At 47.8% G+C, this 23,628-nt stretch overlaps 1 protein-coding gene and 1 pseudogene across 1 annotated transcript in view; one reads left to right on the top strand and one right to left on the bottom strand.

The window, feature by feature from the left end:
• MYO18B (myosin XVIIIB) overlaps window positions 1-23,628 on the bottom strand; it is a 238,619-nt gene that overhangs the window by 56,245 nt on the left and 158,746 nt on the right. The window contains exons 35-39 of the mRNA XM_066260272.1: window positions 14,543-14,656; window positions 13,559-13,675; window positions 12,368-12,451; window positions 11,164-11,301; window positions 8,650-8,835 (exon numbers count right to left, since the gene is read on the bottom strand). Coding sequence (XP_066116369.1) covers window positions 8,650-8,835; window positions 11,164-11,301; window positions 12,368-12,451; window positions 13,559-13,675; window positions 14,543-14,656 — 639 coding nt within the window. The remainder of the gene's footprint in view (window positions 1-8,649; window positions 8,836-11,163; window positions 11,302-12,367; window positions 12,452-13,558; window positions 13,676-14,542; window positions 14,657-23,628) is intronic.
• Window positions 3,338-5,135, top strand: LOC136324192 (phosphatidylglycerophosphatase and protein-tyrosine phosphatase 1 pseudogene; annotated as a pseudogene).

Raw genomic sequence — 23,628 nt, forward strand, 5'->3', positions numbered from 1 at the left:
AGTCCACATGCGTCACATAACGACCGTTCAGTCACTGATGGACCACGTATATGACAGTGGTCCCATAAGATTATAAAGAAATGGAAAAATTGCTAGTACCCGGTGATGTCCACAGACATCTTAACATTGCAGCATAATAAATTGCTCACACTTTTGTGGTGATGCTGGTGTAAACAAGTATAGCACAATCAATTAGATATAGTACATAATACTTGATAATAATGAATGTTCACTATACTATACTTTTTATCATTATTTTAGATACACTCTTTTTACTTATTTTAAAAAAAAGGTTTGCTATAAAACAGTACACCATGTTAATACCAATTTCAGCTTCATAAATCTCACGTTTACTGTGTCTCTTAATCGCATCATTTTTGCTTGTGCTTAATTTAATCTTGTGTTGTTTTGTACAGTAACATGCTGTGACCGGCTAGTGGTCTAGGTGTGTAGTAGGCTAGACCACCTAGGTTGGTGTAAGTGCACTCACTCTAGGATATTCACACAAGAACAAAATTGCCTAACAACACATTTCTCAGAATCCAAACACATTCCCGTCTTCAAGGGTCACATGGCTGTTTAATGGTGTGCTACAGCACGTAGCTTCCCAATTCCACATTCATTGACATCATATTGTTAGCTTGAAATCAGCTCAAAGGGAAGGATTTACACCACAGAGATGGGCAGACACAGAGCCAGGACTCTGCCTATCCTGGAGAGCTGGTTGCTAACCACTTCCTAGGGTACCACTGTCCCAAGCTTTTCTCCTGGAGGCCTGTTAGAGCACTCTCAGACCCAAATTCACTGTATAACCTCTCAATTGCATCAGTGGGAGGCTTTGTCCTTACAAGGGACATTCACTAACACAGAAGGCAGAAAAGGCCTTCATAGCTAGCCCCTCATCGGTTTCAGGCCTCACGTTTTTTTTTTCATTGTTTCCCCCAGAAGGTAGAAAATATACCCCAAAGTAACAGCAAATAAATAATTCACGGATCATATATAATAGATGCTGGCTTTAACAGAAGTAGAGCCATAAGTGGTTGTCTATTAACTATTTATGACTTTGCCCGGGCAGCTGACAAGCCAGGCTCAGGGAGGAGATCACACCCATGCTCCCATGTTTTATTTAAACATTATTAAAAGTACACAGTTTGCAGCAAGGCCTTCGATTCCACTCAGAATTAGATTCTGCTGTGAAATTGCCTGTGGGTCTTCGAAAGGTTGGGATAGAGTTTTGCTGGAACTTCTATTGTCTTTCTCCTTTGTGTGTAGGAACAAGAGCTCCAATTTCTCCCTTTTCATGGCCCACCCCCCAGTTTTTCTGTGACCTTGGGCACATCAAGTCACCCCTCTCAGCCTCAGTTTGATACCTGTACAATGGGAAGCACCACAGGTGTTACCTTAAAGATTATCATTAGGATGACATCAGAGCAGTGATTCTGAACAGGGGGCGATTTTAGGACCATCTGACAACGTCTGGAGATATTTTTGATTGTGATACGTTGTGGGGCTACTTGCATCTAGTGAGTAGAGACCAGGGATGCTGCTAAATATTCTACAAAGCACAGGACAGCCCCTTGACAGACTATTATCCAATCCAAAATGTTAATAATGCCAAGGTTGAAAACCCTAGGTCACAGAATCAAAAGCAATATTCATTTTTATGACTCACTTATTAAGAAGTGTACTTGAATGAGTAATGCTATGTGTCTAAAACTCATGAGTAACACAGTAGGTTTGAATCAATCAGACCTGGTTCTGAATTGAATCAGTCAGATTCAAATTCCAACTCAGCCCCTTGCCTGGAATGTGACTTAGGAGGAGTTGCTTCAGCTCTCCAGCTTTTATGTTCTTTATTAGTAAAATAGTGACAGTTACCTCCAAGGGCAAGGCTTAAATGAGAGGCTCATGCAAAGTACTTTACTTAGTGCCCAGCAACAGCGAGTGATGAACAAATCAACATTTATCAGCCGTTTATGGGCATGGGATGGGATATGGACGTGATGCTGGCAGATTTATGATGAAGTTTAAACAGAAAGTCAGAGAAGGAGCAAGAAGAAAGGAGAAAGAAAAGCAACATCTATTAAGCACCTATTATACACTATCATTGACACTTTTATATACATCATCTTATGTAATCCTCACAGACTCCCAATGAGATTGGCTGCACTATACCCCCCCCCCCCGTTTTACAGAGGGGGAAACTGAGGTTCTGAAATGTTAACTTAGCTTCCCAGGGTATCAGACTCCAGGTCCAGTGCTCTAACACCCTGTAGTGAGCTGAACAGCCTCCCCCTAAAATTCATGCCACTTGGAAACTCAGAATATGACCTTCATAGAAGTTGGGTCTTTACAGATATAATTAGTTAAGATGAGGTCATAATGAATTAGAGTGGCTCTAAATTCAATGACTAGTGTTCTTATAAGAAGAGGAGAGGATCAGAGACAGAGGAGAGAAGGCCATGTGAACACAGAGGCAGAAATTAAAGTCAGGTTGCCACAGCCAAGAACATCAAAAGCCATCAGAAGAGAAAGGAAGGATTCTCCCCTGAAGCCTTCAGAGGGAGTGTGGTCCTGCCAACATCTTGATGTCAGATTGTGGCCTCCAGAACTGTGAAAGAATCAATTTATGTTGCTTTAAGACGACCAGTTTTAGGTAATTTTTACAGCAGCCTTAAGAAACTAATGTACATCTTTCTCCCAACATGAATCAAAACAGTTCAAACCTAGATGAGTGAGAAGTAAAGCAAAGAATAGGGCAAGGGTGGTGAGGAGGAGATTATGCAGTTGGCATTCAGTAAGAAAGCTGCAATGAGAAAAGAGGAGGAGACGAAAGGGAGGAGGAGGAGGTAGAGTCTGGGTTTCTATTCTTACATACGGTTGATCTCTGACTTTCTGGAGACCTGGACATTGCCTGACACACAATCGGCATTCACTAGACATTTGCTGAATGCAAGTGTAAGGAAGTCACAATGAACATGATCAAATGACTGTTCCCCTAAAGCTGCCAGTCAATTTTGCTTCATCATATGAGAAAATCAAATGATACATCCTTTACGCAATCTTCTCCAGGTTCCCTGGTTGTCCCAAGCCACTTCTTTCCTTACCCTCGCATCTTATCTTGTGCCAGAATCATTTAGGGACACGTGCATCTCCTTCTCTCAATTTCGAGCCCTCCAAGGGTACAATTCCTTGTCCATTAATGCCCACATCTCCCAAAACATCAGGCACAGGACCAGGATGAGAGCAGAAGTGCCATCGAAGTTTTTCAAGACTTGGGAAGCTTATGAAAAGGACATCTGGCTTAGCAAAAAGTTGAGAAAAAAGTCAGGCCAAGATGATAAAGGGTAAACTCAACAGGTACAGCCTCCAAAACAAGTGCATCGGCCAAAAGCAGGCAGAGGGCAGGCCTTCCTGCCACCTTAGGCTCTTCCAGCTGTCCTTGACTTCCCCTGGACACCCAGGTGGACCACGGTGCTTTCCATCAGGTTTTGTAGCTATTGCAAAACAACAGGATATAAATCCACAGATGCGCTGTCTCATCGCCCAAGTGACAAAAGGACTTGAATGATTTAGAGCCAAAATATTCTCTTCTCCATAATGGCTCCTGGAGTCGCCAGGAATAGTACATTTACTAAAATTAATGGCAAAACCTCATTTTTCTTTTCTTGGGGAAGAGAAGTTCCATCGGCGGGATAATTGATCCTGATCTGGACGTGCCGGTGCACCGGCTACGGGTGTAAATCATTCACACGAAACAACTTGCAGCCTTTAAACCAACACCAGCAGTGACAAATGGTACAGGCTGGGGACAGGCGGAAAGGACCACGTAGGGAAGATCCATCAACATCCTTCCTGCTTCTCACCAGGGCTGAGTGCGGGACCCTTTTATTTAATTTATTTATTAATTTTTTTTTTTTTAGTCTCTCACAGTAGAGCCATTTTTCATTAGCATTGGGTTGAAAGGGCAGAATTAGATACACAGGGATAACTTTAGAGCGGGACGCACAGGTCTGCCAACCCCAGCTCTGCTACTCCCTGCTCTGCAGCCCTTCGTAAGGCACCTCACAAGTCCCCAGCTCCACACTCTCCACCTGCTGCAGTTCACCTAAGTGTGAAAGAAGACAACATCTGGGGGTCCTGACTGGGTAGCTCAGTTGGTTAGTGCGTCATCCCAGTATTTTAAGGTTGCAGGTCCATCCCCAGTCAGGGCACATACAAGAGTCAACCAAGGGGGGATCCTCCGTGTGCGGCGCGGGGGTCCCCGGGGGCCAGGCCGGAGGCCTCGGCGCCTGTGGAGCCCGCGCCAACCACGTCGCCTTCGTGGGAGGTATCCGCGGCCTCGCGGCCCCAGTCCTCATCGCCCTCCTGGCTCTCCTCGCGGCCACCGCCCGTGAACCCAGCGGCGAACTGGCCGCGGCTGCGCCAGGCTGCGCGGGGTGGCACGGCGGCCGGCACGTTGCTGGAGGGCGGCCTGGCCCGGGAGCTCTTCTACCCGACGCTGCCGTACACGCTCTTCCGCGGGGACGTGCAGGGCCGGCGCACCGCGACTGGTACCACCGCATCGGCCGCAGGGTGCTGCTGGGCGCGCTGCCGCTGCGGAGCATGATGCGCCGGCTGGTCGAGGTAGAGAACGTGCGCGGGCTCATCACCATGAACGAGAAGTATGAAACCCGATTCCTGTGCCACTCCACAAGGGGTGGAGGAAACTAGGAATTGAGCGGCTGCGACTCAGCACAATAGACAGGACTGGAATCCGGACCTTGGCTTACCTCCAGAAAGGAGTTCAGTTTGCTCTCAAGTACCAGTCACTGGGCCAGAGTGTCTACGTGCATTGTAAGGCTGGGCGCTCCAGGAGTGCCACTATGGTGGCAGCGTGTCTGATTCAGGTGTACAACTGTAGCCCAGAGGAGGCTGTAGAAGCCATCGCCAAGATCCGGTCCCACATCTACATCAGACCCGGTCAGTTGGAAGTTCTCAAAGAATTCCACAAGGAGATTACTGCAGAGGCAGCAAAGAATGTGACATATCACATGTCAAAGAAATAAAGTATGTGGATAAGAAAGAACTTAAGACAACCTTCCTGGCAACAGAATGAAAAAGTTGAACAGGACCAGTGGGGCTTAAGACTAGACTTGACATAACAGAAATGTGTTAAGTAACAGAAAAATTTGCTCCCTTTGTCTTGGTTTCATTTTCCTGAAATAACAGTTATACAGCTAGAAGGAAAAAAAAAAGTCAACCAATGAATGCATAAATAGGTGGAGTAAGGAGTCTATGTTTCTCTCTCTCTCTCCCTTCTTCTCACTCTGGAGTCAATAAAAATAAATAAATAAAATAAAACAACACCTGCAAAGGGCCAGAGCAGAGAGACTCAATAAATATTTGTCCAGGGAATGAATGAATGAATGCTTAGACTGGGGAGTTAGAAAATTGATTCTATTCCTCCCAGGAAGATTTGAATTTCATAAACAGAAAATAAGGTAGGCAATGCTTTATAGAAAGAAATGATTTGTGGTGGTGACAGGAGGCATGATCCCCAAAATGCCAGCACACAGACACCTCATATTGCCGGCGAAAGCTCTAAGTGTCCCTTACAGAGGAATGCATAAAATACACAAGCAATGGCCTTAGCCATATGACTCCATTCACTGTGAGCAACGTGAAGGCAAGAGTGTGTCTTGGTCCCCACTGGATCCCCAACATCTAGCATGAGGCTTGGCCCACAGTAAAAACTAGGGATATAGACATAGTGCATGAATGAAAGAACCAGAACCCCGGCTGCTTTGCAGGCTTTTGGTGAAGTTTAAAGAGAACACATGGAGCAGCCACCGCTCTCCCCCACAGCCCCCCCCCTCCCCCAGCTAGCCGAAAGGGGATGAAGGAAGGCACAAAGGTACAGTAGGCATGGATCTGGACAGATGAGAGGGCATCTCCTGAGAAGCCTGGGAACATTCCAGGAAGCCATGCCAATGAGAGAGGCCTCGGCCACAGGGTTCATCTTAAAATGACAGTGCTCACTGACCTCTCCATGGATCTGGGTTTTGTCTACCTTGTCAGCTTCTACAAAGCAAGGACCTATGATCCCTTGCCTGTCCCCACCAACACCCATCCCTGTGCCATGCCCATAGTTGGTGTTGAGTAAATATATGTTGAATGAATAAATGAATGATATAAGAAAGTATGGTGAAACATCTCCCAGTGAAACATCCCAGGTCCCAAAGGCCAGGGACACACTTAAAGGCAAGTAGGTTGGTGAGTGTGGGACATCCACTATCAGAAAGGGTCTGCCAGCCTGCCATTTCCCCTTTGAACATTGCTCACCCATAGACTCATAAGGAAACAAAAAGCTGTGTGGGATCACTGTAGACTATAAGCAAAGTAGGAACATGCAACCCTCTCCTGCAGTGGTTCCCTCAAAGGTTATATCCACCAGAATCTGTCAGTGTAACCTTACTCAGAAAAAGGGTCTACTGATAAAATTAAGAAAGAGAGCTCGAAATCAAGCTGCACTTAGGGTGGGCCTTAAATCCAATCACAGGTGCCTTTATAAGAAAAGGCAGAGGGATATTTAAGACATGCGTTCAGAGAGAACCCATGACCATGTGAAGACAAAGACAGAGATTACCATGATGCAGCTATAAGAATACATAGAGCCCCCAGAAACTGGAACAGCAGGAAGCATCCTCCCTTGAACCTTCAGAGGGAGCACAGCCCCCCTGACACCTTGATTTCATATTTCTGGCCTTCAGAACTGTGAATCAATTTCTATTGTCTAAAGTTACCCATTTTTTGGTATTTTCTTAAGATAGCCCTAGAAAACAAATACACTTTCCAACTACAAACACACCAAAATAAAAAGTTCAACCTTGGAAAATTTACCCAGAATCTTGCAGTCAGAAAACAGAGAAGGATGCAGGTATAATTTCAGCATGTATGCAAGCTTTGTGTTTTACAATTTTGTGGCATTTCTATTTTGATTCACATATAAGGGCTTCACTACAATCTTTTCATCATTTTAGGGCCTTGAAAAATCTTAATGTGTCCTGGAAAAGGGCATAGGAAGAGGAAAGTGAGCAGAGAGGGAAGCACAGGAGAGAGAAGAGAGAGAGAAAAGAGTAAAGGAGAGAGGAATAAACCCATTTTGATCTGGCCAGAATGCCTGGGTGTCTGGCTGGTTAAAGAAGACATCAGAGGAGGAGGATTGCAGATGTTCTCTCGCTCGGAGCCAGAGCTGGAGGAGGGGAGCTCAGCTGCCGAGAAGCAGGGCTGGTTAATGAGGAAGTTATCCTGTCAATTGGAGGAAAGAGCCTCTCTCTCCCAGGGCTACAGGGTGGAGGAGCTGCCAGGCAAGGGCTTGGACTTTGTCTGGGAACCTCCTCTCTGTGCGGATCCTCACTGCATCCCACACAACAGCCAGCCTGCTGGCTTGTCAAGGGCAAAGCTGATGGGAATGACATTGACCACAGGGGGCAATGGCCAGAGAAATATACCCACTGCAGGACAATTTGGGGAGACCTGTCACAAAACCAGAGTGGACAGGGCAGGAAGGAGTTAATGCCTGTGACCTAGAGACCTCTGGGCCAAGCCTTGGAATGCTGTGGGTCCTCCCAGCAATGGTTCTATGGTGGGGGGCTGGGGGGGGGGGCACATGCCTCCTGAGTTAGAGAAGCAAAAACCTGGAGTCTTAGGGCTATTTAGCCTCGTGGGGAAAAGGAGCAAGCTCTCTCAGATGTTCTGTGATCTCTGCAGGAAACTGTTCTTAGAAAAATACACTGAACAAAGAAACTTTCCCATTGGGCAGGAAACAAGTTTTACAGTGTTCTTTGGACCACACCAGGGAGCGAAGCATGGCTCAGTGAATAAAACCAGAGACTACAGAGTTGGACAGACCTGGATTCAAATTCTTATTGGCATGTAGCCACGGGCTAGTGACTGCACCATTCTGAGCCTCAATCTGGCAATGTTGGTATCCCCGTGCCTCAGTTTCCCTATCTGTAAAGTGGAGATAAGACTAGTACCTACCTCACATTCCTGACAGGAAGATTTTAAACGGCAAATGTTCAGCCTGGAACCTGGCCTATTGCAACTGCTTAACAAAAGTGGCTTTAACATTATCCTTTTTATCTTTTATATTTGTTGTTGCTATTAAAAGTCCAGAAAAAGCACTGACATTCACTAGGTGTGATTGGACACAAGTTATCTCACCTCTTTGAAGCCTTAGTTTCCTTATCTGTAAAATGGGATAATAATTCTGACTTCACAGTGTCCCAGTGATTACATATTATGGATGTGAAGACTTATGCAAAGTAGACCTATGCAAGGTAAACGTTTAATAAACATTGATTCCTTCTTCACATGAGGCCTCCCTGCCAGTGGAGTGGAATGTGTGAGGCTGGACCGCGAGTCTGAGCCATAAAGGAGCTGTGAGACCATCCAAGAGTGAATACCATTGGTCCACGTTGGGCCCACCCCCAAACCTTGCAGCCAGTGGCAACATCGTCTCTTTGCCTGCTCCTCCCCTACCGGTTTCTCCCTGCTTCCTGTGTCTTCCTGTGTCTTCTGTTTTACATAGGAGCCGCGGCAACTTGGCTTTCCCCAGTCTCAACTCGTTGATCGTGCAAAGAAGAGCACTGGGGCAGTACTTACCAGCTCCATGCACCTCCGGCTGGCCTCCGCCTCTCGCTCTGACAGCTCTTCCATGTCTGCCTTCAGCTCCTCCAGGCGCCGCTGGTAATACTGGCTGCTTTCCCGCTGCTGGGACTCGGCCGTGGCCGCCTGCGAGAGCTCCTCACCCATCTTAATCAGGCTGTCCCGAAGCCGGATCACCAGGACCTGCAGGTGGTCGGAGAGCAGATGGCCATCTTAGAGTTAGAGGCCAGGGGGCTCCAGGAAGAGAAATCTTTTGCTGAGTCTCTGTGTGTTTTTCATCGTCAGGCTAATTCTAATTTTTGATACAAAAATGAATTTACATTAAATATCTAGGAAATAATAACTTCTATTCTGAGAAGCAGTGTAGTATTACTGTTGAGAACCCTGCCTCTGAATAGGCTCTGGGTTAAAATCCTGGCTCTACCTCTTCCTGACTGTGCAACCCTGGACAGGTTATGGAACCCCTCTGAGAGATGGGCATGATTGAGTGCCTACGTCCCAGGGACATTGTCGGGGCTGAGCCCATTCAGTTATGCAGAAGGCTTAGCTCAGTGCCTGGCACATGGGACATCTGGATAAGGGCTGGGAATGATTCATATTTATAGAAGCCTTCACTCATCTCAAGCTTTGGTAGGTGGAATTGTCAGTGAAGAGTTCTATGCTGGAAACAAATGCTTCCCCAACACAGGTTTTGGTTTCCCAATTTGTAAAACAAGGAGGTTTGAGTAGAAGATCTCCCATGAGCCACTGCTCTGATCTTTTATGGCATGTTTCCTTTCTAGGGGAGGGGGGGGGAATCCACCAGGACACAATGAAACAATAGAGAGAAAAGAGCTGTGGGCATCACCAATGCTACAGAAAACAAACCCATAGGGCTGTTCTGCAGAATTCATTAGTTGGCCAACAAGCCTGGAACCAAATAATTCTGATGGGCAAATACTCAAGTGTTGACATAAAACGAAGCCCACATGAATATTTCAGGCCCTTGCTTAGGGCTCTGAACCCCTTTCCGGATCAAAGATGGAAGAAGAGCTTTATTATTCAGGTCTCCTTTGCCTTTCAAACATTTACCAACATTTTCGACAGTGGCAGGTGGGTTGTAAGAAAGTGAAGTAGTTCTCAAACTGTGTCCCTGAGGCACCCCACCTCAAGAACCTGGGATTCTACTAAATTTAAGTAATGAAGGCAGAGGGAGAAAAGTGAATTATGAGATAGAATCTTCCATTTAAAGTTATTCTATCAGAGTTTTCTTTTCCACTATCACTTGACCATGCTAGAAAAAGAGTGAAAAAAAAGATGCATGATATAGCCGAACATTATGTATTTAATTATTTAATATATCGCAGGTCAAAGTTTTGAGGTGATATGCAGAGACAATTATGCCTTGAGGGATACCCTGAGAGATTCTGAGAATCATGGAAGGTCAAGACAAAGAAGAATTTTTCTTTGTTCTTCCTCCCCCATAGAATTCTTAGAGACCGAGTGCCCATGAAGGGATTGAGAGGAAATGTTTCAGAATGAGGAGTGTAGCCAGACTCCTTGTCCAGACCCACTGTCGTATAGAGGGTGAGCCAGCTGGTTGCAGAGAAAGTAAAGCCCAGGGCCAGGATGAAGGTCGGGTGTCTACACCTGTAACTGACACTACCTGGCTTTATCTTGAATAAATCACTTGACCTCTCTGGGGTCATCTCATTCTATCCTACCTGCCCCATGGGCCCACAGTGACTGTCAAGTTAGAACAGCTGATGTGGAAGGATTTTCACAATGATAATATCCTCTGTAAATGTCTCATGTCATTGGCCTAAAGAGCTAAATGTGAATAAAATAATTGAACTCCAGTTCAGTCTATCTAAGTCTTACCTGTCCTTCAAGGTCCAGCATCAATGCCACCTCCTCTTGGAAGCCTTCCCGATTCCCCAGCTTGAAAGGACCTCTATCCTCCAAACCTCACAGCTCTTTCTCCATATTATGGTTATTTATGTACATATCTTACCCACATATACAAAGCTCTGTGGTCTGTAAAGCAGGATCTGTTTCATACATCTAAAACAGCCTAGCACATGGTCTAGGTGCAGAATAAACTACTGCCGAAGATGAATGTTGGGCACGTAAGTGGATGAGTGAGTAGATGGAGATGGCATAACTAGACTGATGGGTAAAAAGACAGACAGGGTCAAGGTCTGAATAAAAAAATAGAGGAAGAGAAGAAAGAATGAAGAAAGGTAAAAGAACACAGGAAGCGGGGGGATGATGGATGGACGGATGATAGCGTATGGAGTGGGGTCGATGGATGGAGGTGGGTGGGTTGAATGGATAGGTAGCCCGTGGAACAGTGTGGTTGAAGAGAGGAGGGGAGGAGGGAGAAAAGGACCTTACACAAGAGATGGATGGGTAATATATATCCAGATAAAGACCTAGGAGGGGATAGATGGATAGTGGAAGGATGAACAGAGCTTACAAAAAAGGCCTCACTGCTCTACGCCTGAGCAATATTCACACATCAGCAAGTACCTCAAATCTCTTAATCTGCACTTTCTGGAACTCTGTCTTGTTCTTCAGGTCACAGATGACCGCCTCCTGCCTGCTGACGATGGCTCGATCCACGGTGGACTGCTCCAGATACGCGATGCGCAGCTGAGCCACCTGCAGCTGGGGGCAGACACAAGGGGTCCATTGGCCACCTGCTGGACCTGAGTCACGAAATGGAGACACATGGAGGACCCAACCCAGGCCTGTTCACACGGCTCCCTTCTCAGCTCAGGTGCTGTATGTTGAATGCACAAGCAAGAACTGTTGATTCCAATCTAAGGACCCTCATATGTGACCCAGCCACTGGGACTCAGGTGCTGGGAGTTGACATTTCCTGGGCCCCCTGCATCCAAAACAGGACTTTTAATCAGTGCTTCCCCTACCTCCTTTCCCTGCTCTTCTAGGGAAGCAAAGTCAGTCTGTGAGCAGCAAGCTACAGCATCAAAAGACAAACCAAAGTGGGTTTGGGAGCCAAGCACCTGTATGAGTCCCACACCTGGCTCCACCACTTTCCAGCGGGGTGAGCCTGGGCAGGCCAGTTCACTCCCTTGAACCTCATTTCTTCACTTTTTTTGTGTGGGGACTGAAGGAGATGAGCGCCTGGTATGTCACTGGCACTGGGAAAACAGCCACAGCTGCTATATTTTGCTGTACTTGTTACTCAGGCCCACGGACATTTGCTTGAAACTCGGTCACTCTGACAGTCAGTCTGAACAGGCAGGGGCGAGAGTTCTGGAAGAGCTTTGAGAATTTCATGGATAACAGCAACCCACCAGCTAATGAGGGAATTTCAGGGATGTTTGGAGAGACTGTGATTCAAAGGAAAATTTCACAGGACATGACCCTGCCTTGCACAGAGCAGCCCGTTTCCTTGGAGCCATTCCTCAGAGGGAGAAGCCTTCACTGAAATGCTGATGAGTCTCATTACAAAGGGCACCTGTGGATGCTGAACAGGCACAGGTGAGAGGGAGAGAGAGAGAGAGAGAGAGAGAGAGAGTGTGTGTGTGTGTGTGTGTGTGTAACTCTCTGCTAAGACTGCTCTCCATTCATTCATTTGGTGCAAGGCAGAAGTGGAGTAAATGAATGAATGGCTGAATGAATGACAGTTTCCAGAACCCAAAGTGTGAGGTCCCAGAGGGAATCCCTTTCTTCTGCCCCCCACACCATGGCAGCGTTGAACACATACTTGTTCCTGAAGCTTGTGCTTCTCCTTCATGGCTTCCTCCAGCTGCAGCTGCAGTTCTTGGATCTGCCCAATGTCCGCAGCAGACTGGTGAGACAAAAAAAAATCTCCTCGAGACCACAGGCTTTGCTGGGAAACTGCCCCTGGCAATCTCTTCTCCCCCCACCCACAGATATCTGCATTTCTCAGAGACTCTAAGACAGTAGCTGGTTCCAAAAGTGTACCTCTCACATCCCCTCAACATCTTTCACCTCACTGGTCACCAGGACACCCCCATTATATAAGCCTAGAGCTTTGGTTAACTGTCTGTGGCTTTATTATGTACCCTGGAGAGTCCAGACAGAAATGGGCTGGTCATAGTTCTAGTACCAGATTCTGAGGGAAGAGAACTATTCTGAATGTCAGGTAACTAGGATTCTAGACCTGGATCCTGGCCTTAGCAAGCCCCAGACCTCTTTGCACCTCAGTATTCCCTTCTTTAAATGGGTGGGTCATCTTTGCTTAGCCCTTCTACATAGGATTTGTTCAGAGAATAAATGAGGCAATGTAGAATCAAGTTCCTTCAAAGAAGTAGAACCGAACTGTTAAATGTAATTGATTATATCCTATGAGAGGGATGCCAGAGGGGAGGAGGGCCCCTCAACTTCTATTTTCACGTGTATTTATCATTTAGGTTATTTACAATGGGCATATGAGTATGCTGTTTTTGTAACTGAACAAATAAACTTCCATTTTGAACAGAAGTTAAGTGTGATTCACAAATACAAAAGATGGCATAGGCTATTTTTGTGGTGGTTGTTATCATGTTAACATAATTGATTTCTTTTTGTTGTTATTCCTTGTTTAGCAGGAATTCCCTCAGCTCTAATCTCCGTAGGATGCATCTGAAGCCTGGCAGGTATTCTACCATCGAATCTAGCTGGGGGCGGGCCATGGGGAAGATGCTTCTTCTGGAGGGAGCTGTTGTGAAGTCACGCAGATCAGGTCAGTTATGCAGATCAGAAATCAGCCAGGGGTCCCCTTCACATCCCTAGCTCTCCCCAAAGCCTCTGCTTCTCCCTGTTCTGCCAGCATGCCTGCTACTTGTCTTCTGGCTTCATCCAAACCAGGGAGTGACCCAAACACATCACTTTCTCCACATACCCCACCAACTCAGCCATGGCCACCAAGCCTTCTTCCACTTGAGGCTATTACCTGAGCAATGAGGTCCTTGTGCTTCTGCATGAGGTCATTCAGGTCCTCCTGGTCCTCATCAATGCGCTTCAGGAGGTCTGTTCTCTCAAACTGCAGCCGGTACAGCTGCTCATCCACCTGGCAGGAAGTGAGACAATGGTCGGGGGAGGCAGAATGGTGGTGGGAGGGGACTGATAAACAACAAAGGGGAGCTTGCTGACAGGTGTGTCAGGTGAGTGACCGTCCTCACATACAGGTGGCCATGGGTGTGGCAATGCATGCCTTGGGCATGTGTGTGTGCGTGCATGCGAACACACACACACACACACATTCCTCTTAATCTAGGGCAACTAAAATCTGGGACCAAAGGGCCAGTAGGGATCTTGAGACGAGTTTTTGTCTACAAATCTCTAGTTACACATTTTACACATAAAATGCAAATTTAAGCCAACCCTATACACCTAGACAAAGGACTTAGAAACCCATGCCCAATTTTCACAAACATAACAGATCCACACATATGTTCATTTGTTCCTGTTCAGTGGTGAGTACATAGTAGGTCCACAGTAGGTTGCTGGGCGATAATGACCAAGTCCCCTCCCATGCTGGTGAGTGCAAGTAGGATTATAACAGATGCTGAGAACCACCTACAGTGGTGAGCAAGCTCTGAGCACACAACAGAAAGTTGTGTCCCCACTCAGTATGCTGAGCAAACAACAGGCTCATATTGGATGCATCCCCACGGTCCTGCACACAGGTGAGGTCCACAGCAGGTTTCTCTGCCTACCCTTGCAGCAGTGAATACATAGTTCACCCGCATATATGCCCTTATACCTTTATGATGCTCAGCTCATAGTAGGATGCCTGCACTTTCAGACAGTTGACCACCCAGTAGGTCCACAATAAGTCCCCCTTCCCTTTTATGATGCTGAGCACACAGTAGGCCTCGCTAGCTCAGAGGCCTGTGCTGGCCTGGGCCCCAGAGCTTCAGAAAGGGACAGGTACCAGGCTCTTGCTCCGGGCCATGCTCTCCAGCTCGCTGTGCATGCTCTCCAGGTCCGCAGTCAGCACCTTCTGGGTCTTCAGGGCATCCTCACACTTGGCTTCACTCTGCTCCAGCTGGACCAGCAGGGGGGTGAGAAGAAAAGAGAGGAGGCCTTGTGATGCTGCCACTTGAATGTCCTTCCCCTCACCCCCAGCCCAGCCCCTCTCAGCCAGCAGAATCATTTACAGTTGACTTTCGCGTCTTCACAACTATTCATCGCCCCACAAGTGGGGAAGCGTGTACATTTGCATTTGAGGCAGCATGGTTCCGAGCCCACTCAAAACTGAACAGGCACTGCCCCATGAAATAAGGCCAGGCCGCCTCTGCTTGTGGCCAGGAGCTAGTCCCCAGTTCCCTTTAGCAAATATCTGCTGACACCCAGATCGCTGATACAGGGCATGAAGGGAACAGTTAACTTGGCCCCTGCCCTCCCGTGGGGGAGACAGGCAGGAACAGGTAATGACAGCCTCTCTGAGGGGTACGGGTAAAAGGAGGAGGGCATGGGGATGCCCGGAATATGGGATGGGGACCAGGGAAGGCTTCCTGGAGGAGGTGCTCATAGATTGTGAACAGTGTTTTAAGTGGTATGTCAAATATTCCACATGTGAGCATTTTCCTGGGTCTGTGACTTCCATTAGATTTTCAGAGGTTAAGAGCCACCTACTTAAACAAAATTTCCCTTTCTCATTCTTCCACCCGCATGCACACAGTAGGCCTGGTATCTAGCAAAGTGGGGCCACCAAGAAGGTTCAATTACGTACGTGGCTCTAGAAGACAGTCCCCGTGGAAACAACCGCATCTGTGCTCACAAACCCTAAGTCCATTCTGCGACTGGCAGTTTCCCCTTGATTTCTGAACCCGAGAGTCTCTGAGCAGAACACACCCAAAGAAAACACTTGCGGCTCAGAGAGGGGCAGTGCTTTGCCCAAAGTCACACAGCTGCAAGAAGCAAAGGCACCACTTATACTGTCCAGACCAGAGCCCTTTCTAAACTGCCAGCCCAACATCCCTTCAAAACAATTAATGATGTTAAGGTTTGTGCTCAGACATGAGGGGGGAAAAAAGCAAGCTAGAGTCCTGAATTGACATGTATATAATCTCTGAGCCATGAAGCCGTTTAGTGAGGGGGCTCCTCTGATCTATAAAAGGAAAACAATGGAACCAAGATGAGGCTACCCAGACAACCAGCCAGGTGGGGAACTCTATGGGAATAGCCCACCTGGGATCATTTCAGTCTCCTAGCAAACTGAGCAAGAATGCCTTCCTCAGAATGTCCAGGAGCTCAGCCCAGATGTTAGAATAATAATAATGACAACGGCATGTGGGGAGAAGGGAGGCAGCCATTCCAATACCAACTATCAAGCACTGTGTTAAAGGTTCTACCTGCATTTTCTCTTTTAATCCGCATCTTAGGTTTTATCCTACAGGCTCATACTAGATGCATCCCCACGGTCCTGCATACACGAGGTCCACAGCAGGTTTCTTTGCCTACCCTTGCAGCAGTGAATACATAGTTCACCCGTGTATATGCCCTTATACCTTTATGATGCTCAGCTCATAGAAGGATGCCTGCACTTTCAGAGTGATGACCACCTGGTCACCGGTAATTATCGCCACTTAAAAATTTTTTCACTGAATCTGTTGGGGTAACAGACAGGTGAGGAAATCGAGTCCCTAGCCTCCTCCCACTGCTCCTCACACCGGCACCTGTCGTTCCAGCCCCTCCCCTCTGCCCAGCCACCACACTCCACGAAACTCCTGTTTTCAAGACCGAGAGAGCAATGTATTCCCTCAGTTGGGCTCAGAGCGGAGCCCGTCAAAGAAGGACTTGGTGGTCCATTTCTTTCAGTGATTAGGAGGGACTGAGACACGCTGAGAAAAATGATGTGGAACAAGGGAAGGTAATTGGCATTGTTAGAGAATAACTGACAGAGGACCTGAGGAGTCAGGCACAGTCTTGTCTTCCCGCAGGCATCTCTGGGAAGGTGGAGAGGTGGGATGAAGGGCTCCTGCACCACCCCACAGGCAGGCAGGGCTATACCAGCCCCTGATTCGTGCAGAAGTCAGAGGCCTCACTAAGGAGAGGCATTTCGGCCAAGACCAAAAAGATGCAAAGACAACACATAGCCATGTGCAGATTCAGGGGTAAGAGTGCCCTGGGTGGAGGCAATAACAAGTGCAAAGGCCCTGAAGCAGGAACAGGAACAAACATAGTGCTGAGGAACAGAAAGACACCAGTGCGGCTGGACAAGACAGAGACAAGAGGAGATGATCATTGTGAGCCAGGATGCAAAGATATGGTTTATTTTCAGTCTGTAGCGAAACCACTGGTGGTTTCTAAGAAGGAGGTGGCATGGTCTCCCTCCGGCTGCTGTGAAAATAGGGTGGCCGGTGTGGACACTGCCGTGGTCCTCCAGGAAGGAGGTGGTGCAGGTGCTCCAAACAGAGTGGAAGTGGAGGGAACAAAAGGGGGGGGGAGATCTTACAGTAGAGGAGTGTGAAGAACAAAAGGTCTGGGCAGCCAGCAGCAGATGGGCCATCATGGGAGATGATGTCAGATAACTAATAGAGAAAGAGAGCAGCATCACGCAGGGCCCCGCTGCCAGGCCAAGTGGCTGGGCCCCGGGCCAGGAGGTGAGTGAGAACCATTGTAAGAAACTCAACAGGGCAGAGCCGAGTGGGATGACAGCCATTCCCATCTGCTCGGTCCCTCCTCCGGCTGAGCGTTTCATCAGTATGATGCCATTGGTCCTTGTAGCCACTGGAGAAAGAAGGCTCTATTTTTAACCCCACTTTATAGGTGGTGTATGGTGTATGATCCAGAAATGCTCCTTCCTTTCCCCAGTCTCCCTGGAGCAAGCAGGGAGAGGAACAATTCATCTCCAGGCACAGATGAGCACAGAGCAAGCAAGCAGTCAGTGGAGATGGCTGTTGGCGGACATTTAGCTCACACCGGGTCAGAGAGAGGATTATCCTGGCCATGATGGCTTTGGCATTAATGATGCACCTGCTACTGTTGCTTGGGGACCATTTCCAGTACACTGTGTTTCATTGCCCCCCCACAACACCTCTAGGAGAAAGGTGCCGCCATCAGGATTGAACAATATAGGAGGAAACTGAGGCTCACAGAGGGGAAGTGACTTGCCCACAGTCACACAGATAAGCCTGGTTGGTCCAACTGCAGAGCCCAACCTCGTCTTCATCGCTGGGCCCCACTGCCCTTCTCTGGAACATCTGACCACACAGGTAGGACGGATGAAAATACAGAATTCAGCTGCACAGAAAACAGCTTCATGGCTTGGTGGTATCGTGGAAGCCACTCAGGCAGAGTCCTGTTGGCCCGAACCAGGCTCTGAGGACTATATGGTGAGAGGTAGCTAACTTGGAGGGAACCGAAGGAACTTGCAGTTTGATTCAATGTGGCAGCACCAATGTGGCAGCATCAGGACAGGAGCCTTCTGCACACAATCAAGTTCATCCCAAAGGGAAGAGGAAGGAACCGACGTGCATTGCCACCTGCCAAGTGCCAAGTGCCAGATCCTACCACGTGTGGAGACAATGGCTTGGGCGCTGGAGCCAGACCTGGGGACCCTTTCTCTCCCAGCCAGTGACTTAATGCTGACTGTGCTCAGCTCAGTTTCCTCATCTGTAAAACAGGGAGAGTTACATCATAGGATCTCTTCAAGATAAATGAGTTAAAATGTGAGCGTGCTTAGCACAGTGCCAAGCACTGAGAAAATGCTAAAAAAAAACAACTACTGGTGGCTGTTGCTATCGTTCATCCCTTTCACCTTCTTCATAGCCTGAGAAGTAGGACTTTTAACACCGTTTCAGGAGAATGGAGGAGGCCCAGCTCTCAGGGCCACACGACCAGGATGAGGCAGGGCCTCGGCACCCACAGTCGTAAGTTGGGACTTTAGGCTTCCTGGCAGATTAGAATCGGGGGTGAGAGGTCCCCACCCAAGAGGCACACAGGCAAGCTGGCCTAGATTTCCACAGGATCTGGACAGGCACGAGACCAGGAACTCCCCAGCCCCAGGCAGCCACCAGGTGGGCTCCGGGCTGCTGCTGACAAGTCGTTCTAAGGCTGAGCTTAAAAAAAAAAATGTCAATTTTGTTACACTTTAGAGAGTGGGAAGAAATAAAGGGCCATCTCAGGCTGATTTTTCATAATAGATGACGTGGTGTAAGAATAACTCACTGCACATTATTTCCATACTGAGGCTGTTTGGCGTTTTTACGAAGTTGGGTGGCAAGTCATGTTGGGCTGACACTGGAAGCGCCCGCGGCGTGAGCCTGCCCACCACTGCTTAGAAAATGCCTTCCCGGGAGGAGCTCCGGGTGGAGCAGGGAGCCGAGGGCAACGAGGGCGGCTGGTTGACAAGCAGCTCCTCGGGAAGGGTCACTGGGGTCTGTTCTCCAGCCCTGGCGGCCAGTGTGCTAATGAGGATCCCAGGTGGCAGCCGCCAGCTCACACCTTTCGGCTCCAAGTCACCAGCACATTTCCATGGACGTATTGATTCTGAGGCCGTGACACTGAGTAGGTTATGTGGTCTCTCTGAGCTTCGGTTTTCCCCTATTTACAAAGTGGGGGGAATCGTGGTTCACATTCATCAGGCAGGATGCTGAGTATGGTTGTGTTACTTGTGCACTGCACAAGCCTAGGGAAGCTTGGGTTTGTGTGGGACCTTCACAATGTGTGTGTGTGGGGGGGGGGTAGGGAGAGATGAAGGTCTCTGTGACTTCCATTCCTCTCCAGATCTATTGTGTGACTACACCCACAATAGACCCTCAGTGAGACAACTGTCATATGTGTTCACAGTTCTTTCTCTTCCAAATTTATTTCTTGTAAAAATCAATACCATAAAATCAGTACCATAATGCCATAGGTATGCAGGCATAAAGCACTGAGACATCTTTAATTGCAAGAAATCCCCCCTCCCATCCCTACATATAGTCAGTCATTCTATTATTCACTAATATAGTCAGCCACCCCTCCCCAGCCCCTTGTGTTAGGAGCCCTCTATCAAATGAGCATGTGCCCATTCCCAGTTCTCCACAAACTGAAGGTATAGACAGGAATGTGCTTCTGACCTTGTACACAAATAGAGGGTTTGTAAGCTCCGGCCTGGGGATATTTGGTGAGCCTCTGCCTCCCCAGCAATTGTGGGAGGGCACTGAGAGTCCTTGAAGCCTTGAGTTCTCAGGGGAAAGATGAGATGTGTGCTATCTAAGGTCAAAGCAGTGCATGAGCCTGGAGGGGGGTGCCATGCACATGGGTCATGAGGCTGAACCCTGTCCCTTTGCCAGGCACTGCTCTAAACACACACTTTGCATCAAAGGACGGGGACAGGGGGGTGCATTCTCTCAATATGACCTCTGATCTACCATGAGGTGGAACATTCGACATCACACAGCATTGCGCAGCGGTTAGGAGGAGACCCAGTGGTCAGGCAGAACTGGGCGCCAGTCCCGACTCCTCTATCTAGATGTCTGTTATGTTAGGTAGGTTACTGGGCCTCTCTGAGCTTTGGCTTTTCCCATCCACAAAATGGGGGACATAATGGTTCACACTCCTGGAGGACTGCCGAGTCCTGCTGTACTAGTTGTGCAATGCACGAACCCAGGGGCGTGCCACACACAGGTTATGAAGGTAAGCTCTTACTCTGTGCCAGGCCCTGCTCTGAACACTTTTTGTGCAATCACTTAACCTTCACAATAATATACTGAGGTAGAGTCAACAACCATTCCTGCTATTAGAGTTGAGGGATAGAGAGGTCAAGTGACTCACTGAAGGTCGCACAAGTCCTAAGTGGAAGAGCTGACACATGAACCCAGGCAGTCTGGCCACCAAGCTCCCCTCTGAGCCATTACACTGCACTTCTGTGAAAGATGCGCCCACCCGATATGTTCTGTAGGGGAAAACTGGTGATGTACCTGACTACACAGCATCTACTCTCTCTTCCTTTGATAGAAGTATCCCATCTTCCCTGCAGAAAGTATCCATTCCCCATGTGGTTCTGATGGGGCTGACCCTCCCCCTCAAGCCCCGAGAAGATGCATTGATTCCACTTGGCCAATCAGAGCACAGCTTCTGTTGGCCACACTGGTTGGTTGTAGGATGACAGTATGGCTGACACCAGGGTTTTTGCTGGCACTATGGAAACAACGTTAGCTTGTTCTGATTCAGGATGTCAGCCTGGAGTGCCTAGGGGCCTTCTTCCCACCAAGAAGGAAGAGATTGACTAAGAATACAAGGTGACATCAAGGTTGCTGAGGCAGGAGACACATTCCTAATGACATGGTTGCAGCACCTAGATCCAGCCAAGCCTGAAGGCAGTTTTAGACTCAGTACTTTTCAAATATTTTGGTCACTAACTTCTCTTTTTCTGCTTGAGCTGATTTGAGCTGGGTTGCTATCACATGGAACCCAGACACAGGATGACTGAGCAATTTGGGGGCGATCACACACACACACACACACACACACACACACACACACAGTGTCGGCCACCTAATAAGCACTCAGAGCCACTAGTGCCAGTGTTTGGATGCTATTCTGCAAAAAGTGAAATCAAAATAGCTCTACCTCAAATCCTGTGATAAAACAATAATCATTTATTGTTTACTTATTCTGTATATAGATCCCACCCCATAGTGGGTAAATATCCCCCCTTGTCAATTGTTCAATGAGGGAAGGGCGTGGAGGGGACCAGATTACTTCAACATTGACTGTAGCAGGCACGATGTGGGCCACTTGATGTTCATGGCCCACAACAGCCTGGCAAGGGAGGAATCAGCCCTCATCACGTTACAAGTGAGGAAGGAAACTGAAGCCTGGGCCGGGGAAGTGATTTACTCAAGGTCAGATTCAAGTCGATGAGACTCCAAATTATTTCTGGGCCACCACACAGCCCCCTCGGCACACAAGTCCTTCTCTATTGCGGAGTTCATCTCAGGCTTTCTCTCCCCAACACCCACGTCCTTTCATTTAGTGTGAGGGCAATTGAGATTCCTATCACATATACATCAACTACCAGCCGATGAATAGCATTACTTTCCTATGTGAAGCCATCTGCCCGGCTTTAAATACCTGGGTACAATGTTTGCTTTGAACTTGTTAAGCTATCGATGGGTTGGCGAGACATGGAATGAGGTGGGGTGAGGGAAAACTGATATTTCAGCAGGGTGGTTAGAACCTGGATTTCTGGGTCTGGTAGAACAACTCAGAGGATTTAAAAATACTGCAGCGCAAATGCCACGGGGAAGTGTTCTACGGAATGGTGTCTTTGGCAGGCTAATCTCAACATATTCCAGGCCTTGACATCCCACCAGGGTACTCAGAAGAATTAACCTTCAGCGGTAAGGCTCTCCCCGAAGGGAATTGCCAACATGTCAAACTATACACAGCCCTGTTATCAAATTTATTAAATGCAAACATATTGAAAATGTCAGGCCAGGTCCACCAAGGGTCTGTCTGGCTCAGAAGTTTGATGACAGTGGCTCCAAAGGGAAATTTCCAAAGACCATATGGTGGTTACTCTGTGTGCCCTTGCTCTCAGACTCCCTGGGCATATGCTAAATATTTCATAACTTTCCTTAGGTTGTGGCTAGAGGGCTACTGCTTATGGGTGTGTCAGAATGCTTTCTGAGTATTTATTGTTTCTGTCTTCTGCAGAGTCATTAGAATCCTCATTAATCATTACTCTAGGAATGCCCACCATGTCTATGTTAACTGCAACATGTAATGACTCTATGAGATACATATTTTTTTCCCTATTTTATAGATGAGGACACGGAAGATCAAAGAGGTTAGCTGACTCATCAAGGTCACACAACTAATAAATGGTGAACGGGGCCAGGACCTGAACGGATCTTGCTCTTAAAACCACCTTCTGAGTAAAGCAGGTCTTCTTTCACTTGCTTTAAGTCTTTCTTGGAGAGTTTCAGAGGCTTCTGAATTCTGTATTACAGGATCGAAGGGCTGCTGAGGTCCTGGAATGATTGATCAGACTTCAACAATTTCCCTGGTGATTTCCCCTCTGTGACGATTGATTTAGAGTACACCGATGTTCTCCAGAGAGAGAAAGAAAAACCTCTACACGTAGAAAAGAGGGATAAAATACTCACAAAAAAGGCTGTCCCTGCCCCAGGCCCCTTATATTCCAGCACCCCCTTGATCCGGCCCCCGCCTTGTGATTCTGATCAGGATAAAGGGACAGTGTGTCCATACTTGTCTTCAGGTAATTCAGAAGGTGTAACGTGGAGAGGGAATGATAATGCAAAGGAGGCAAAATGTTCAAAACTGATGAATCGAGGTGAAGGAGATTTAAGAATCCTTAGACAATTGTAATTTTTTACTGTAAATTTAAAATTCAAAATAAAAAATTTTTTTTTAAATCCAGGTTCCCTTGATAGTCTGTGACTTTGGGCAAGTTTCCTATATGCTGAACTTCCTATATACTGTATAAGAGGGACACACACTAGCTGCTTCCTGTGGAGAGTCACGGCCCCCCCCTCAGGCCCCACTCACTCACTGAGCATCTGCGGTAGACACACTCTCTTACACTCCGGCCCCCTGAGAAGGCCCCAGCTCATGGGAGTCACCACATTCAAGTGATTTTGGGGGGACAAAATTAGGTTATGACATCGAAGCGTCTGCCCAGGGCCTGGCGGAGCATGAACCATGGCCGCTCGCCAGCAGTATCCTTGCCGCTGAGCCGGGTACTGTTGCCCTCGTGGGTGACTGCGCAGCTCTGGGGCTGGGCTCGCCGCAGTTCAACGGGAGCAGGTCCTCCTGGGGGGACACCAAGGCGGCTCCCTGCCTGCGATGAAACCAGCTGTCCCCCACTTTGTTCATCACAGCCCTGGAAGAGTCAATATTTGTGGGGTGAGCAGGCCCACGATAACCATGTTTTTAACCAATTACAATTTGGTCTTTATCTCCTCTGACAGAAGGTTATGTTAATATTGAATCAATTCACTCTATCTAATCTTTTTTTTTTTTTTTTTTAAAGCCTCTTCAAATGAACAGCCGGGCGACCTG

Source organism: Saccopteryx bilineata, chromosome 2 (genome assembly GCF_036850765.1).
Source record: "Saccopteryx bilineata isolate mSacBil1 chromosome 2, mSacBil1_pri_phased_curated, whole genome shotgun sequence".
In the NCBI taxonomy this organism is placed as follows: Eukaryota; Metazoa; Chordata; class Mammalia; order Chiroptera; family Emballonuridae; genus Saccopteryx; species Saccopteryx bilineata.